This window comes from Serinus canaria, chromosome 8, assembly GCF_022539315.1.
Source record: "Serinus canaria isolate serCan28SL12 chromosome 8, serCan2020, whole genome shotgun sequence".
Classification (NCBI taxonomy): Eukaryota; Metazoa; Chordata; class Aves; order Passeriformes; family Fringillidae; genus Serinus; species Serinus canaria.
The window spans coordinates 23970600-23986144 of NC_066322.1; the positions used below are offsets into that span (position 1 = coordinate 23970600).

Sequence of the window (15545 nt, forward strand, 5' to 3'; positions counted from 1 at the left end):
TGTTCCCATGGTCTTTTGGTACTTTTAAGGACTGATGGATTAGTGCCATGGTCTCCAAAAAGCTTGTTAGGAGAACGGCTTCTTGAAGAAAACACTGACTGCTGCTTTATTAATAACTGTGGGGTAATTAACCTTGTTAAGTACCATTTCTGACTTGGGACTTTGGTTTGTGCTACATGATGGGGATGTGTTTCCCCTCATCCCAGACTGAGCAGGACTGGGTTGTCCTGCTTCCAGGATGCTCGGGTTGCTGATGGTGACTTTATTTGCTTACAGGGTCTGCTTTTCTGTAGCTGTGGTTTCTGAATGCATTAGTAGTTCCTTATCCTTTGGGAAAGCAATGCAGCTGCACTTTCAGCAGGAAAGAGCCAGTTGCTTTTCAGTTTGCTCATGTCTCAAGATCAAAAAGCTGACTTGGCTTCAGTAAGGTAGCTCTCTCCAAGGATCTTCCAAATCTCTTTTAAAGAAGTAATCTGGGAATATAATCTTCCAAGCAGAAGAAGCTTTTCATTAGCCATTGTAATTGAATTAATCTATCCTGCAAATAAAAGAAGCTGTCACTTTTTTTGCCAGTCAGGCCGCTGGACCCCTCTTATGGTGGGGTACATTTGGGGACATGATGGGAACCTGAGTTCCATGAAGAAGGAGAAGGAGCTTTATGGATGAGGCTGTGGTACCCTGCAGTGCCAGGAGGCTCCCGACGGTGGAGCTCGGATATTCCTAGCCGACAGCGGTGTGGACAGCAGCTCAAAATCAATCATGCTAGATGTCACAGTAAATAAGTTCATGCAATATTAAGTATAAATTGTGAAATAAAAGTTGTGTTTTAAATCCTTCTTAATTTGACTTCGGCATGGAAAGGTAATTAATCACAAAGCAGCACTGTGAAATGGGTAGTTGCATTTGTTCCTGCCCGATTCCTCAGTGCACGTTCTTTATCCAGTGCCTTTGCAAGTGTAGAAGGAGCAGTGCCAAAATACACAGACCCAGAGATGAGACAGAAATAGACCTGGACTGAACTGGAGTTCAGTCTGGAGAAAGAATTTAAAGAGCATTATGAACTGAGTTTTACTCCGTTCAGCCTGTTGTTAACAAGGGGAAATAAACACAAACAGAAAGTGAGCTGATGACCTTCTCAGATGTTCAGTGGGAGTTGGGAGCATGGGCCAGCCCTGGGATTCAGCACTGCTCCCAGGCTGGACAGTAAGGAAGCTGTGTCTGCAGTCCTTATCAGCTGTTTGTCCTTTACTGTAGGCTGAGTAAAGCAAATTGCTCAAAGCTTTTTCCCCTTGTGTCTGCTTGTGTCTTTTGTTGGAAAAGTGAAGCAGCCCCATGAATGCCTGCAGTAGTGGCTGTGCTGGACAGGCAAGCACAAACCCCAAAGCTCTGGGCATGCGGGATATGCAGGAGAGCACAGGCTGCAGTCCTGGACATAGTGCTGGAATAGAGCTCAATCTCAAGGCTTGGATGTCAGGGACCACCTAGTTGTAAGAGCTTCCCATAATCTCCGTGGCTTGCTCAGCCCTTGGCCTCTCTCAGGGCCTGTCAGCCAAATTGCCAGCCGTGGCTGTGTTGGGAGTTGGGCAGCCATCCACGGAGGGCTGGCCAGAGGCAGCAGAGCCAGCTCAGACACGGCACTGTGGGCCCACTGGGAATGGACCTCCAGGCTGTGCAAAAGGCTGAGGCAGGGAGGAGGGAGGTGGGGCTGCTCCAGATTTCAGCATTCAATATGTTTGCTTGTCTCCAGAAAGGAAAAAACCTTGCTTTGTGTCCTTTTTTTTTTCTGGGACATTTATTAGTCACTAAAGTCAATACTTTAAATCTGAACCACATGAACACAAGTTTTTCTGGTCTCTTTGCCCATAGTTGTGCACCAGCAATAGACAAAAACTTCTCGCCTCGCAGGGGAGCTAGAGGAGATGTTCAGATGGATTACTTCCTAAGAACAATAAACAACCTGTGCTTCTATTGCATTGAAGCTGTCTTTTTCTCATTTCCAGCCTAAGGAAGTAGTTTTTTTAATTAGGATTCTTTGGTTAATGTGATGTGCCACTCATGCACATGCAAAGGATTTGAGAAGTTCCAAGACTATTTAGTGCATCACCCATTTAAGAGAGCCTTGTAGCAAATCTGGATTTATTTTAACCATCTCTGGGTAGAGGAGGTTACTCTCCACACCATGTGGTTTGTGGCTGTAGTTCTCAGAAGGTGGAGTTAACCATGTGCTGGGCAAATCTGTCCCTGATTTTTTATTGTTTCTTACTGCATGTGTTAATAACTTCTAGACAACTGCACTTGAGGCTCGTAAGCTAAATTTAGTGCTTGTTGCAATAGACAAAAGATGAGAATAATAGATTTTATCCACTCTGGGTCTCCAAGTGAGCTTTCTTTTCCAGGAAATGAAGCATGTATAATGGTTTTTTTTGGTCATTGTTATTTTTCTTAAAAAAAAAAGTTGTGAGCTCATGACTATTAAAACAATGGGAAATAACATCACAAATGTGGCACTTGCTAAGGCACATTGCTAGTAAAGCTTGTGTTAGATATTTGGTCATTGAGTTTCATCCAGGCCCTGGCCACTGTCGTGAGGTGAAGAGTTTGATGCCTGAGGGTGATGGCCCTTGCCATCCATGAGGATAGACTTTCATCAACTCCACTGGTGCTGGGTTGGACTGCTTAGCAGGGCTCTGCAGTTCCCAGGATAATCTATCTGGTTTGTCTGTGAACAACCAACTCGTGAAAAACTGTGAGCAGTCTGACTCCTTCCTGTCTGCTGTTTCACTTAGTAGTCATAAGTCATGAGGCTGAAAAATGATTTAAGAAATAAAAAACTGAGTGTTTTAAGGAAACGTGAACTTGCTGGACTGGTTTGGCTCATTTCTCTCTGGTTAAGAATCTGGTAAAAGTTGCTCAGTGCAGTTTCTGGGCTCTTCAAAAAATTCATTATAGCCAGGTTAGAATCTGAAAGCAGCTGAGTCATGAGGAAATATCATTTAGGAGGAAACTTTAAATACCCTGTTACAGGTTCTAGTGCTAAGCATCTTGGCTTACTTAGTGCTCCCTGAATCCATTGGGATGGTCTTTCTAGTGGGATGTGTGCTAGCCATGGAGGGCTCATGACTATAGGCAGCATCTCCAGTGCTGCCTTATGCTCCTAGAAAAATTCATCAAGGTTTCTATCCACACAGCTCCCATCATCTGAATGGGAGTCGAGAGTGTCCTTCACTTCAGAGCACGAAGCACAAGGCTTTAAGTTTGGTCTTTCTTTACTCTGTGGTGGAGTCAGCATCTTGGTTTGGTAGTCTACAACAGAAATTTGCAATCAAATTTGCAGTTCAAATGGAGCAGCATTTTTTTGTGCATTAAAACATAATGCTATGAAACAGCTTCTGATCCTGAGTGCATGTACTCGTCAGCTGTGTGAGGAACAAAACTACTTAATATTATTTGAGATGTCAGTGACAAGTAGTTTTCTTCTATGTAGTTTCACCTGTGTGATGACACTTTAAGGGGAAGAAGAGCCCTGTGAAGCACTTCCAGTGGCAGCTCATGAGGGATCTCTAGAGGGAAGAGCCTGCAGGACCCAATTTGCTGTTGGAAGATTGTAGGTTTCTGCTTCTGTGCCCTCAGGATGGACAGCTGGCTGGAGCCTGTCTGGAGCAGCTCTACCATTATTCATATTCTCTGAATTCTTGGCAGTGGCTGCCTCTAAAGGTCTTCAGAGGCATTATAAGCAGAGCTTTGCAATGGATTGGATACAGTTCTCTTCTTTCTTGGAGAAGAACATTAAATCAGATAAACCTTGGTGCTCAGCACCCTTAGTAAATGGCTCTTAGGGAATAATTGTACACCAGCTTCTTTTGGCAGGGGATCTTGGTTTAGGCATTTCATCTGTCTAATCTGATTACTCCTAATCCTTGAGCATTGCTTCATTTGTGGTGAAAATTATTTGATATATATGTACTCATACATACACATATATACACACATATATCAGTGGGCAGGTGAGGATTTATGTATGTGGGTATGTGAAACCCATATTAATCCTCTGATCTCAAAAACTGTCAGAATTGCCCAGTGCTAGACTTGTGAGTCCACTTCAAAAATAAAAAAGAATGTGGAAGATAATTGTCACATAGGTTTTTTCTGTGCCTACTGTGTTATGAAGAGATAACTTATAAAATATAGAATAACTATAGTGATAAATAAATATGCTAACTATAATATTAGTTTTTATTAGTATAGAATTAGTGGAGTTATATAATGGAACAGTGTAATTATTTTTATATTATTACATATAATATTAATATTGTTATTGGAATATCAGGGATTTGTTGCTATTCTGTGGTATGCTTTGGGGTTTTGGTTTTTTCTATTTTACTTTTTCATTTGTAGTGTCATAGTTTTGAAATTTATATTTGTTTGCAAGTGTTCAAAGGTGTGGAGGCTTTTTTGGGGCATATCTTTGCTTATTTAGTTAGTTAGTTAGCTTTAATTCTGGATATGGCTTTGCATCAGGAAAACATCCTTGCTGTGAATTAGAAGAAGGAATTCTGTGGGTGAGAGCACTCCACAAGGTTTAGCATCTCTGCCAAAATTCCTTCAGCTACCATGTGTCACTCAGAGCTTTCTTATTCCTTCTGGAATAAACAAATCCAGTGTTCTGAGTTGATGAGAGGTAGGCAAAGGACTTCCATATTCCTTTGCTAGATCTCCTAAAGCACCCAGCGGTCCAAAGCAGACATTTGGTGCAGATGTGTTCCGTGGTCAGGACTAGGGGAGTGCCAAATTTGCAATCACTGTCAGTGGTAATTATGTGTGATTGTGTGTCATGGGGAGATCTGTGGTTTTCCCAACATGCTTGCTGCTCAGCTTGTCCATAAACATCTGGCCATTTGAGGTGTGGCAGAAAGCCATGGAAAATCAGCAAGGCCTTTTGAAATGGCCAGTTTGCCAGGTTGCTGTGAGCTTTTCTCATTTACCAATGAGAGGGTTTTTACAAGACTTTCCCCAGAAAGGAAGCATCAAACCCCTCGATTTCTGTGTTACTCGGTTGCGTGTTGTCATAGTTTAATTGCTTAGGTATAAGTTTAGATGCCACAGTGGCTCTGTTGACTTTTGTGATTGCAGTTTTGGGAGTCCAAGCTTTGCTCAGGGATGTGCAGCCATTCCTTTAAAACATTTCCTTTTGGCTGGTAGCAGTTTGTGTGTGTGTAAGTCTGACTGTTGATTCCCAAGTCTGGAAGAGCTGACATTTACACTGTACTTGTGAGGCCAGAGGATTACGTTGGTGCCTCAGAAAGACGTGCTGGGGCTGTATCAGCTTTTTTACCTTTGCACAGCTCCCTCTGGGTGACCATGAAAGTTTTGGAGTAGTGAGAAATGGAGAGACCCCCACAACAAACCAGTTCCAATTATTCCCATATCAGTCCCTAAAAATGGATTCAGATTGCAGCATAAGAATGGAAAACCACACTTCCCCATCACTGGAAGTGTCCAAGGCCAGGTTGGACAGAGCTTGGAGCATGCTGGGCTAGTAGAAGGTGTTCCTGCCTATGGCAGAAGGTGGGACTGGATGGACTTTAAGTCCTTTCCAACCCAAACCATTCTGTGATTCTGTATTCTGTTAGAGTATTCCATGTGTCAAGCTTCACCTAAAGAGCTAATGAAGTTAAAAAGCTTATTATTTTCTTCTGCTTGGTGTGTTTACAGGTGTAGCTTCTGAGTGAATATTCTGTTTAAACTATGCTTGTTATGTAAATTTAAATCACTTCTCATAATGCCCTTTCTATTTTTATATTCTGGACATTTTGAAGGCCTGTGTTCACATGTGCTGGTGAAAAAGCCTTATTTGGGCTGTACTTGGAGGTCACCAAACAAGGGTGAAAGAAACTGAAGTTGGTGAAGGCTATTAAAGCTTTTCTGGCAGGCAGGTCACATAAGCTGGTGGCACAGCAGTATGTGAAGGACAGCTTCTGGGTTTTTTGGGATGAGCTGGTGAGTGCTCAGGTGGTGAGGAGGAGCACCATCACCATTCAGACATGGCCTTGGCTGTGGAATCAGCTGAGGACATCTGCCCTGCACGGCTCTTGTGGGGCTCTCTGCTCTGTCCTGCCCACAGCACTCGATGCTGACTAACCGTGCCTGGCTCTTGTGGCCTGGGTGCCATTTCCCAGCTGAGCTCTTTGCTGAACTCTCAGCAGAGGGCAGCTGGAGCCCTGATCCTGCAGGAAGCTGGCCAGGCTCTGCTTGGCATCGGCACTGCCGGAGCCAGCCCATGCTGCCTATGAGAGAATAAGGCAAAGTTCTCAACCCAGCTGACCTGATGGGCTGTTTTAGCCTAGCTGAAGGAGTCTTGCCTTTCAGATCTTTATTTTATAGGGTAAGAAAGCCTTTCCAAGGATTTACTGCTCTAGACTGAAACACTGGATCCCTCAATGGATGGGAATAATGAAGCTAGTGGGGTTACTGTATGGATAAACTCCAGTCAGTGATGTGCTTTAGAACAGTGCTTGGCAAGGGGGAGATTGGAAGCAGAACAATTTGGAGGTAGCTTTATTGCAGGTGTTTGCTGTAAAGGATACCCAAAGGAGAATAGTGCCAGGGGGAGTGGGAGCACAGCAGGATGAGTTATGTGAAGGAACAGTGAGCCCTTATAATGGCTCTTTTAATGGTAGTGCAGCATTTTAGTACATGGCATTCACAGATAAATGACTCACAGCCATACAAAAAATCCCCAATGACAGTTTAATATTCTAGGAAACGTTTTGTGTGATCTCGTGGGTGACTTTCAAAGAAATTAAACCAGAAGACATCCATAAATAGAGCTTGCCCAGCAAATACTGGTGTGATTAGAGTAGACCTTAGTGATGGCAGTTGTTGTAACTCCAGTGAAATAAAACTTTGGATTGTTTAAAAAAGAAAAATGTCTGTATTATATGGAAGATAAGTGCATATTAACTTTTACAGAGCTTGGAAAGTGTTGTGAGGTCTGCTGAGGCAGCACTTCCCTGTAAGCTACAGCTGTATTAAATTGGCACCATTGCAGTTTCATGCTTGGCTTTTACTCTGACAGCAGAATTGTGCCCCATTTGGTATGTCGGGACTCAGTTGATCTCTTTGAGTGCTTTGGAGCACTCAGTTGGCAGAAATCTCTTCATTTCTCTGTGTGTGTGTTTATTTATTGATTTTTGGCATAGCACCCTGACTGCGTTTGCTGAGCTGGGTGAGTGCCCATGGCAGCAGTGCCTGCTCGGGCCAGGCAAAGAATGGAGGGCACTGGTGCCAAGGCAGATTGAGGTGAACAGGCAGAAAATCATGGCACAGGAACCAGCTGGCTAGAATCACATTTGATACCAATCAGGAAGGCAGCTGTGTGAGGGGCAGAGGGACAGCTCCATGGGATTGGGAAATGCTCACGTGTGCTGCTGTTACACACCCCAGGCAACTTCACTTGGATGTTCTGCCCTTCCTCAGTAGCCAGACACGGCAAATGCCATGAATAAAGTTGTTGTTTCTGCTTTGGTTCTTTCTGACAGCTCCTGCTAGATGTGCTGGATTGGGGATAGGGCTCACAGTGGGATATTTCCAGAGGTAGATTTTTTTTTTTTTTTCCAGGGAAGAGATGTAGCACGTGTCTTTTTTTTTTTTTTTTTTTTTTTTTTGTTTTTGTTTTGTTTTGGGTTTTTTTTGGCAGAGCCAAAGAGGTTCTGTCCAAAGAGGTCCCTTCATGTTTACCTAGAATCACATAGTTGTGGAATGGTTTGGGTTGGAAGGGACCTTAAATTCATCTTGTTTTACCCTCTGCCATGGGCAGGGATACCTTCCACTATCCCAGGTTACTCCATGCCCCATCCAGCCTGGTCTTGGACACTTCCAGGGATCCAGGGGCAGCCACAGCCTCTCTGAGCACTCTGTAGCAGAGAGGTCTTCCCCCACCCTCACATGGAAGAGCTGCTTCCTCAGTATCTACTATCTTCTAAGTCTGAAGCCATTTCCCCTTGTCCTGTTCCTCCAGGCCATTGTCCAAAGTCCCCCTCCAGCTCTCCTTGAGCACCTTTAGGCACTGGAAGGCTGCTATAACGTTTTCCCAAAGCCTCATTTTCTCCAGTCTGAAGCGGCTCTTAATGGAAAAATACGTTATTTCTTGGTCCAGCAACATTTGTTCTGGGAATTTTTGTTCCCTTTCTATTTCTAAGAACAATTAAATCTCTGATCAAAATCAAAGGTGAAAGGCTTTGTGTGCCTATGAATGTTAAAGGCACATAGAGGTTGGTAAGACTGGAATATTTAAGTTACCAGATTTGAAATCACAAGTTTCAGTACTGGGGATATGATTCTCTACAATTTTGAATGTTTTTAATTTCAACTTTTTTACTACCGTATGTCTCTGGATAACTCTGGTTTTTTGTATTTCATTCTAGAAATTGGTCCAGTGACAATAACCACAGATCCCAAGAAATTTCAATTTGAACTTAGAGAACTTTATGTTCAGGTGAGTAGCTTGTTTCCTCGGTGGTTCTAGCAAAGACTGTTTCCTCACACCATCTTTCCTCTTGTGCTGATATTCCTGCTGCAAGCAACCATGAGAATGTAGATCACTTACCTCTTTCACTGTGCCTGCACAAACTGCCAACTTCCTGCTCATCCTAATTTAGGGTTATGATTTGTTCCTTTGTCTTAGTTTACATCATTGTGTGGAGACTCAGTTCAATAACCCAAGAAGGAATAGTTATGTAATGCTAACATTTAGTTGGCATTTTCATTAGTCCTGCCACTTGTCCACAGACACATTTATGTACTTTTACTGTATTATGGATATTACATTCCAGGAACACCATTCAAACAAGAGGTCTGTAAGATCCATCAGGTTTTCCATAGGTGCTGCCTTCCCTGCCATGCATTACTTGGCACTTAATGATTCAAAGGCTTCTTAGAATCACAGAATATCCTGAGTGGGAAGGGACTCACAGGACCAACCCCTGTCCCTGCCCAGATACCCCCGAGAGTGTTGCCCAAACCCTCCTGGAGCTCTGGCAGCCTTGGGGCTGTGCCCATTCCCTGGGGAGCCTGGGCAGTGCCCAGCACCCTCTGGGGAAGAACCTTTCCTTGAGATCCAAACCGACTCTGCCCTGACATCGCTCCAGCTGTTCCTTCAGCTGATAGGAAGAAAGGAGGAATTACTGGAGTGGAGTTATCCTTACTGACAGAACATATGCTCCTATTGTCCTGTCTTTAACCAAGGAAAATGCCTCTGACCTGTGATGAACCTTGCTGGAGTCAGTAGTGTCAGATAGGCTCTCCCTCAGAAACTGGCACATGATATAATCCATGTAAGAGCAGATTGCTAGAAGATTACTTTAAAAGTTGGCAGGAGGTTTGAAATCCAGAGAAAACAATAGCTATTGCAGTTTTCTCCTTCATGGGAAAATTTAAGCTTTAAAACTCCATCCAGTTGTCATGTTTTGTTTCCTCAGTAGTTGTACTGGGCAGTAATTGCCGCTGTTTCTAAAAGGTGGATGATTTAGGACAAGGTTTTGGGAATTTCAAACTCTTAGTTTCTAATCAAGTTGTTTAAAAGTTTCTGTCTAATTAATTTTAAATTTCATTTTTTAATGCTGGTAGATTGCATATTTCATAATTACTTTCAGATATTCTAATTCAGCTATATGAGGGCTCTCACTGACTTGTATTCATCCACTGTATTGGTGAAGGGCCAAAACAGAAACCAGAGAATGTTTAGAACAGGATTGATAGGTCATATTGCAGTAGAGAAAATATAAACACTTTCTACAGGTTTGTTACCAGTATTTTTCCAAAATCACTGATAAAAGATGCAAGAGTGAATGTTGTGGAGGTAGAGGAAGTTTTGAGCTGGGTTCATTTTGAGAAAGGGCATGGACCAAATATTCTCATTAATGAACAAAGCTAAAATTAAGGTGGAGATAAATATTTCAAGGTATCTTGTGTATGAAACATACTATATCAAAACATGCTCAACTTGTTGTCCCTGAATACAAGGGTAAGCCTGAATATAAGGGTAAGTCTTGTTTTCTAATCATCTGTCACAGAATAGTTGGAGGGTGTTTTGGCTGACATTTGACATCAGTTGAAAATTGGGCTGTGTACCTTTCACTGTAGAAATTGGGCCCTGTTCGTTTTACATTCAGTGTGATAAAAGACATGTTCCATGGATACAGGATCAACTTAGGGGGTTCACCTATGTTTCATCTGTAATTATCTTTGAATCATTCCTACAGACAGTATGATAAGAACGTGGACTTGGGCAGCAGTGGCTCCTTAGTGTTAGTGTTGTTTTGTAAATTTTTTTTGGTAGTGTGGTTTTTTTCTTTGTTAAGCAGTTTTTTTTCTGTATTTCTGTGGGCCTGTTCAAACTGAAGGGAAAAAGAAGCTTCCTGAGCTTTACTCACCTCAGATTTTCCAGAAAGTTTTATGAGGTAGTTGTATTTAATTTCAATTTGGAGAGAAAGGCAGGACACACTGAATGTACTGAATGGAAAATTTTCTACTATTTAAAATTTAAGTAAAGACGATACTAATGTTAAATGTTAGGAAGTAATTCTGCCTACAGGATGCTCAGGGATGCTGTGGCTGCCCCTGGATCCCTGCAAGTGTCCCAAGCCAGGTTGGATGGGGCTTGGAACAAACTGGGATAGTGGAAGGTGTCCCTGCCCATGGCAGGGGTGATGCTGGATGGGCTTTGAGGTCCTTCCAATCCAAACCTTTCCATGATGATGTTTTGTTGTTCTACCAGCTGACTTTTAAGAGTATTATACTACATTACAGGAATAAAAAAATCCATGCTTGTTTTCAGAGCAGCCATTTAGCTCAGTAGTGCTTTTAGTGTTCTATGTAGAAAACAGATGCTGCCATATAGAATATTATGACATGATAATCAAGTAGACTTGAAGTGGGAATAGAAATTTTCCTGTTCCAAATAGATGTCTGTATGAATTAGCTATTATTTTGACTTTGCCCACAAATTAAAGCTTTATGTGGAAGAGTCTTCTGCTGAAAGAATTTGGATATACTGATGTCTCCCATTGGACTGTATATGTATTGCCAAGATAAAGTTCTGACAAGTGTCAAAAATCTTCTTGGAGAGTCCTCTCATGAATTTCAGGCTGTCTGGAGTCTACCACTTGCTTTTCCCATAAAACTAAGGCTACATTTAGGAGAACTGACTTTGAAAAAGAACAGTGGTTCTTATATGACTTACAGGAAAACAGTGACCACATGCTTATTCTTTAGCATAGATGAGAAACTTATTAATGTTCTTGCTTTGAAATTGGATTAAGGATACTGATAGATTAAACTTGTTCCCAACATGAATATTTCACTGAGGACAAACAAAATTCTTAAGTATGAAGGACTGCTCTCTTTTTGCCTTCTTCTTTCCCAGCATGTGTAGATTTGTATATATGTATGTGTGAAGGTATGTTGATTGTAAAAATAAAAGAAATCAAATTTATATTTAATACTTAACGTGCAGAGATCTATGGTAGATGACAGGGCAAGTTTTACAGTTTGTAAAGCTCTTTGGAAAGTTCTGTCTTCAATATGCCAAGTTAATTTTTATGTAAGTTAGCTTTTATTTAAACAGTATTTTTCCAAAATTCTTAATTCAGTGAGAAAAATGAATCCTTTCCTATAAAGATAAAGTCATACTTGGAAGCATTTTGATTGAACACATGGTCTGAAAAACCTCCAGCTCTGCAGCTGCTGCAGTGCAGAGCTGTGGGAGCACAGCACCTGTGCCCTCTACTGAGCTCCCTGTCCCAGGGTGGAGTCCGGGGCAGGTTCTGGCTGCTCTGGTGTCCAGAGATGCTCCTGGAGCTCAGCCCTGCCTGCCTGGGACCATTTCCCATGTGTTTGTGCTGCTGACCTCCTGTGACTGCTGTGTGCTACCAGGGGAGGGGAGTTGTCAGCCAGGAAGGGAGCACATGAGTGTGGGAAATGGGGCTGTCACAAAAGCTGGAGCTGAGCAGGACATGGGTAGGAGTGACTGTGACACCAGCCAACATCAGGGCTCTTTCTTTATTTCCCCTTTGGAACTGTTGCAGTTGCTGCTTGTGAGTGTGTTACAGCACTCTGCAGAAACCATAAAATCCTTAGGGTAGAAAAGGTGAATAAATGATTAGAGGCTGAGGAAGTATCTGTCTTGAATGTCCCAAAAAAGAGTAATTTACTTGATATGTTTTTTTTTTCTTAAAAGAAAAAGTTATGTTTTATTTCTACTTGTGTACAGGGTGGTGGAGACTGTCCAGAGATGAGCATTGGGGCGATAAAGATTGCTCTAGAAATTTCCCTGCCTGGCTCTTTCATCTATGTCTTTACTGATGCCCGATCCAAGGATTACAGACTGACCCATGAAGTGCTTCAACTCATCCAACAGAAACAGTCACAGGTACTGAGGGGATTTGCATTCCCGGCTGGGTTGTGTGTTTAATGCTATGTTTTCTCAATGACTAAGGGTAGAATTCTCCTGTGTGAAACTTGGTGAAATCTTTTTACAGAAGGGACCATAATACTGCATTCTAAGTATTTAATTTTTTTTAATAGAGTTAACTGATCTGGGTAAGGAAAAACTTAGTGGAATATTCTTTTATTATTCTGAATTAAATAATGCAACTGAATCTTTTACCAGTATATGTGTTTTTTGGCAGCTTATCACTTATATGGGTTTTTTTTTTTGTTGTTCTAAAAGAGGTATTATGTGAATGACAGGGCTGATTGATTTTTAAAGGGATTTTTGTCTATTTCTTTTTTTCTGCACTGCTTTTTCCATCATTACTGAGTGCAATGCCTCTGTCCATGCAGAGTAACAAACCCATCTCGACTGACATATCCTTCCGTTGTCTTGCCTTAATGCTGCCATGGCAGTGTTTTCCTCACCCATGCACCATGTGTCCAATGATTCACTGCTTTTTCTTAAATCCAGGTGGTGTTTGTGCTGACTGGAGACTGTGATGACAGGGATCATATTGGTTACAAGGTCTATGAAGAAATTGCTTCAACAAGTTCTGGTCAAATTTTTCACTTGGACAAAAAACAAGTTAATGAGGTAACTTTGCTTGGGTTTCCCAATTGATAAAGAAAATGAGGCAAGAGTTACACTGTAAATCTTTAAGAGACCTGATGGTGGGTTAGGGAGCAGAAGGGGAACTTCTAAATGTTCTGGTCTTAGTACGTGGGCTCTATTCCACCTTTTCTTCCTTTCTCCAACTTCTATATCAGGATGCAATTCTGTGACTTTTGTTGACAACAGGGAAGTGTGAAGTGACATATTGTATTAGAACCTCCCCAGCCTCCCTCTGTCTGTGCCAGAAGGCTTCCAGGAGAAGATGCTTTAAAAAAGGAGCAGTTCTGGGCTCTGTAATATAGTGGCTTTTCTGCTAAAAACAAGAGCACACATTTAGCTTTAAATGAGCATTTTGTGAAAAGCAAAGGAGTGCTATTTAGTCTGGGCAAAAATGTTCCCCTCATAGGCTAGGTAGTGTGAACTCTCACTGTTCACAGAGTCATGGCAATAACTTTTTAATTATCACTGCAATATTTTGCTACTTCTGCTGCCCTCCTGATAACTGTGGTTCCTGACCCACAGCCATGAATGACTATTTCCTTTGGGAACTTCAGTGAGTCCCCGGCAGGAATGAAACTTCAGAAGTGCGTGAGAAAACAGTTGGGAGAGAGGTGAAATTACATGGTATTTATCTGGAGAGCTGGAATTGTTTATAAATGTTGTAAACATTCCCCTTTGAATTCCCAGTGTAGGCAATAACTAGCTGAAGTTTTTTAATAAAAATTTACCCTGGTTTGTTGTTTTTTTCTTTCTGTCCTAAAATTCTGACAATGATAAATGTTGGAGGTAAAGTGCATTTTTCTACAGCTGTTGTCTAGAAAAACAGAAGTTCGCATTGGGAATGATAGAAACTATTGGCAGTGATGTGAAGGTGATCAAAAGGAGAAACTTCCCAGAAGATTTATCCTCCAAAAATTAGGTTAGAATTTGGAAGAAAAGAAATTACCTGTTCAGTCTGTTCCTGGCCTGCATTTTGCTATTATCAATAAAGAGTGAAACTTCTCTGTGACACTCCATGAAATCCCTTTATTCAGAAGGGATCATCATAGAATGAGATGGTCTTTAAGGGCCCTTTGAACCCAACCAATTCTGCCACCCTCTGATACTGCCAATGGGGAATGCTCTTTGCCAGCACTGTAGTTTTAGGGTAAAGGTTAGGTTGGATTGTTGTGGTTTTGTTTTCTTCTGCTTTTGAGAGGTAGAAGTGAGCAGATAAAGCCATTTGTAGGTGCTAGACAGCACCATGTTCTGGAGTGGAGCTGGCACGAGCTGCTTTCCTGGCTGCTTGCTGCTGCTTTCTGAACTTGGCACTTCCCTGTTTCTAAGAGCACCAGCTTCTGCCTGAAAGGTTAGACTGCCTTGGAGTTTTGGGTAAGGTTTTATGCAGGGGATTTCAGTATCTGCTTTCACCCCCTTCCAGCTTCATTTTAACATTTCTTTTGAGTAAATAATCGTAGAATTGTAAAGTCATAAGATGTCCTGCGTTGCAAGATACCTTGAAGATCATCTTATTCTACCCTCTGCCATGGGCAGGGACACCTTCCCCTAGCCCAGGCTGCTCCAAGCCCCATCCAGCCCGGCTTTGGATACTTCCAGGGATCCAGGGGCAACCACAGCTTCTGTGGGTACCCTGTGGCAGGGCCTCACCACCTCTGCTCAAGAGCACAGGGTGAAATTAGTAGGTGATATTTTTGCAGCATTTTTTTTAGGCAGAGGGAAAATATGGCCTATAACCACTGAAAAGAGGTGCTTAAACAGTGTAAGAGATTGCCTAAGGTGGAAAAAAGCAAACCCTAAATAACTTTCAGAAGTCTTCTACAATAACTGCTGAACAATTTGTGTTAAAGCCAAACCCAAAAGACTCTGCAATTTCAGTGATTGTTGACCTTACATAAATCTGTGTCTGGGCCAAGTGACTGTGAAAATGAGCTGACCAAATTGCTGCCATCCCCAGTAAAACCTTCTCTGTGGTTTCAGTTCTGGATCAGTACTGATTCCAAGAGGCACATCCACCAGTGGGTGGATGCAAACAAACACGATATCTCACAGAGATCTGATCAGCTGTTTATGGGATAGCCCTCAGGCAGGATTCAGCTGCAATCAAGCAATCAAGCTTGCCCTCCTTTTTCTCTGAGGAGTTGATGATGTGTAAAGAATGCAGTTTATAAATGCTGAAGCACACTCACCGTTGTGGGCCTAGAGACAGCCAGTGCTGGACTGGGGATTAGGGAATAGCTACAAAGTCCCTGCCGAGTACCCTGCCAAACCAACGACTTGTTTTGTTAAAACATTTTGATTATTCTACCCCCCAAAAACTCAAACAAAGCTATTTTTAGTATATAAAGTTTTAACCATTCCTCTTGTTCTTGCCCTTTGAGCATTAAGTGCAGAATGAGGCAATATTCTAAGCTAGATACAAGGAAACACAGCAAAACAGTACTTG

The 15545-nt window shown here is 42.1% G+C and overlaps 1 protein-coding gene across 1 annotated transcript in view; it reads left to right on the top strand.

Annotated features, from left to right (window-relative positions):
* Positions 1-15545, top strand: part of HMCN1 (hemicentin 1) — a 165321-nt gene that overhangs the window by 22983 nt on the left and 126793 nt on the right. The window contains 3 exon segments of the mRNA XM_009088425.4: positions 8424-8494; positions 12269-12427; positions 12962-13084. Coding sequence (XP_009086673.3) covers positions 8424-8494; positions 12269-12427; positions 12962-13084 — 353 coding nt within the window.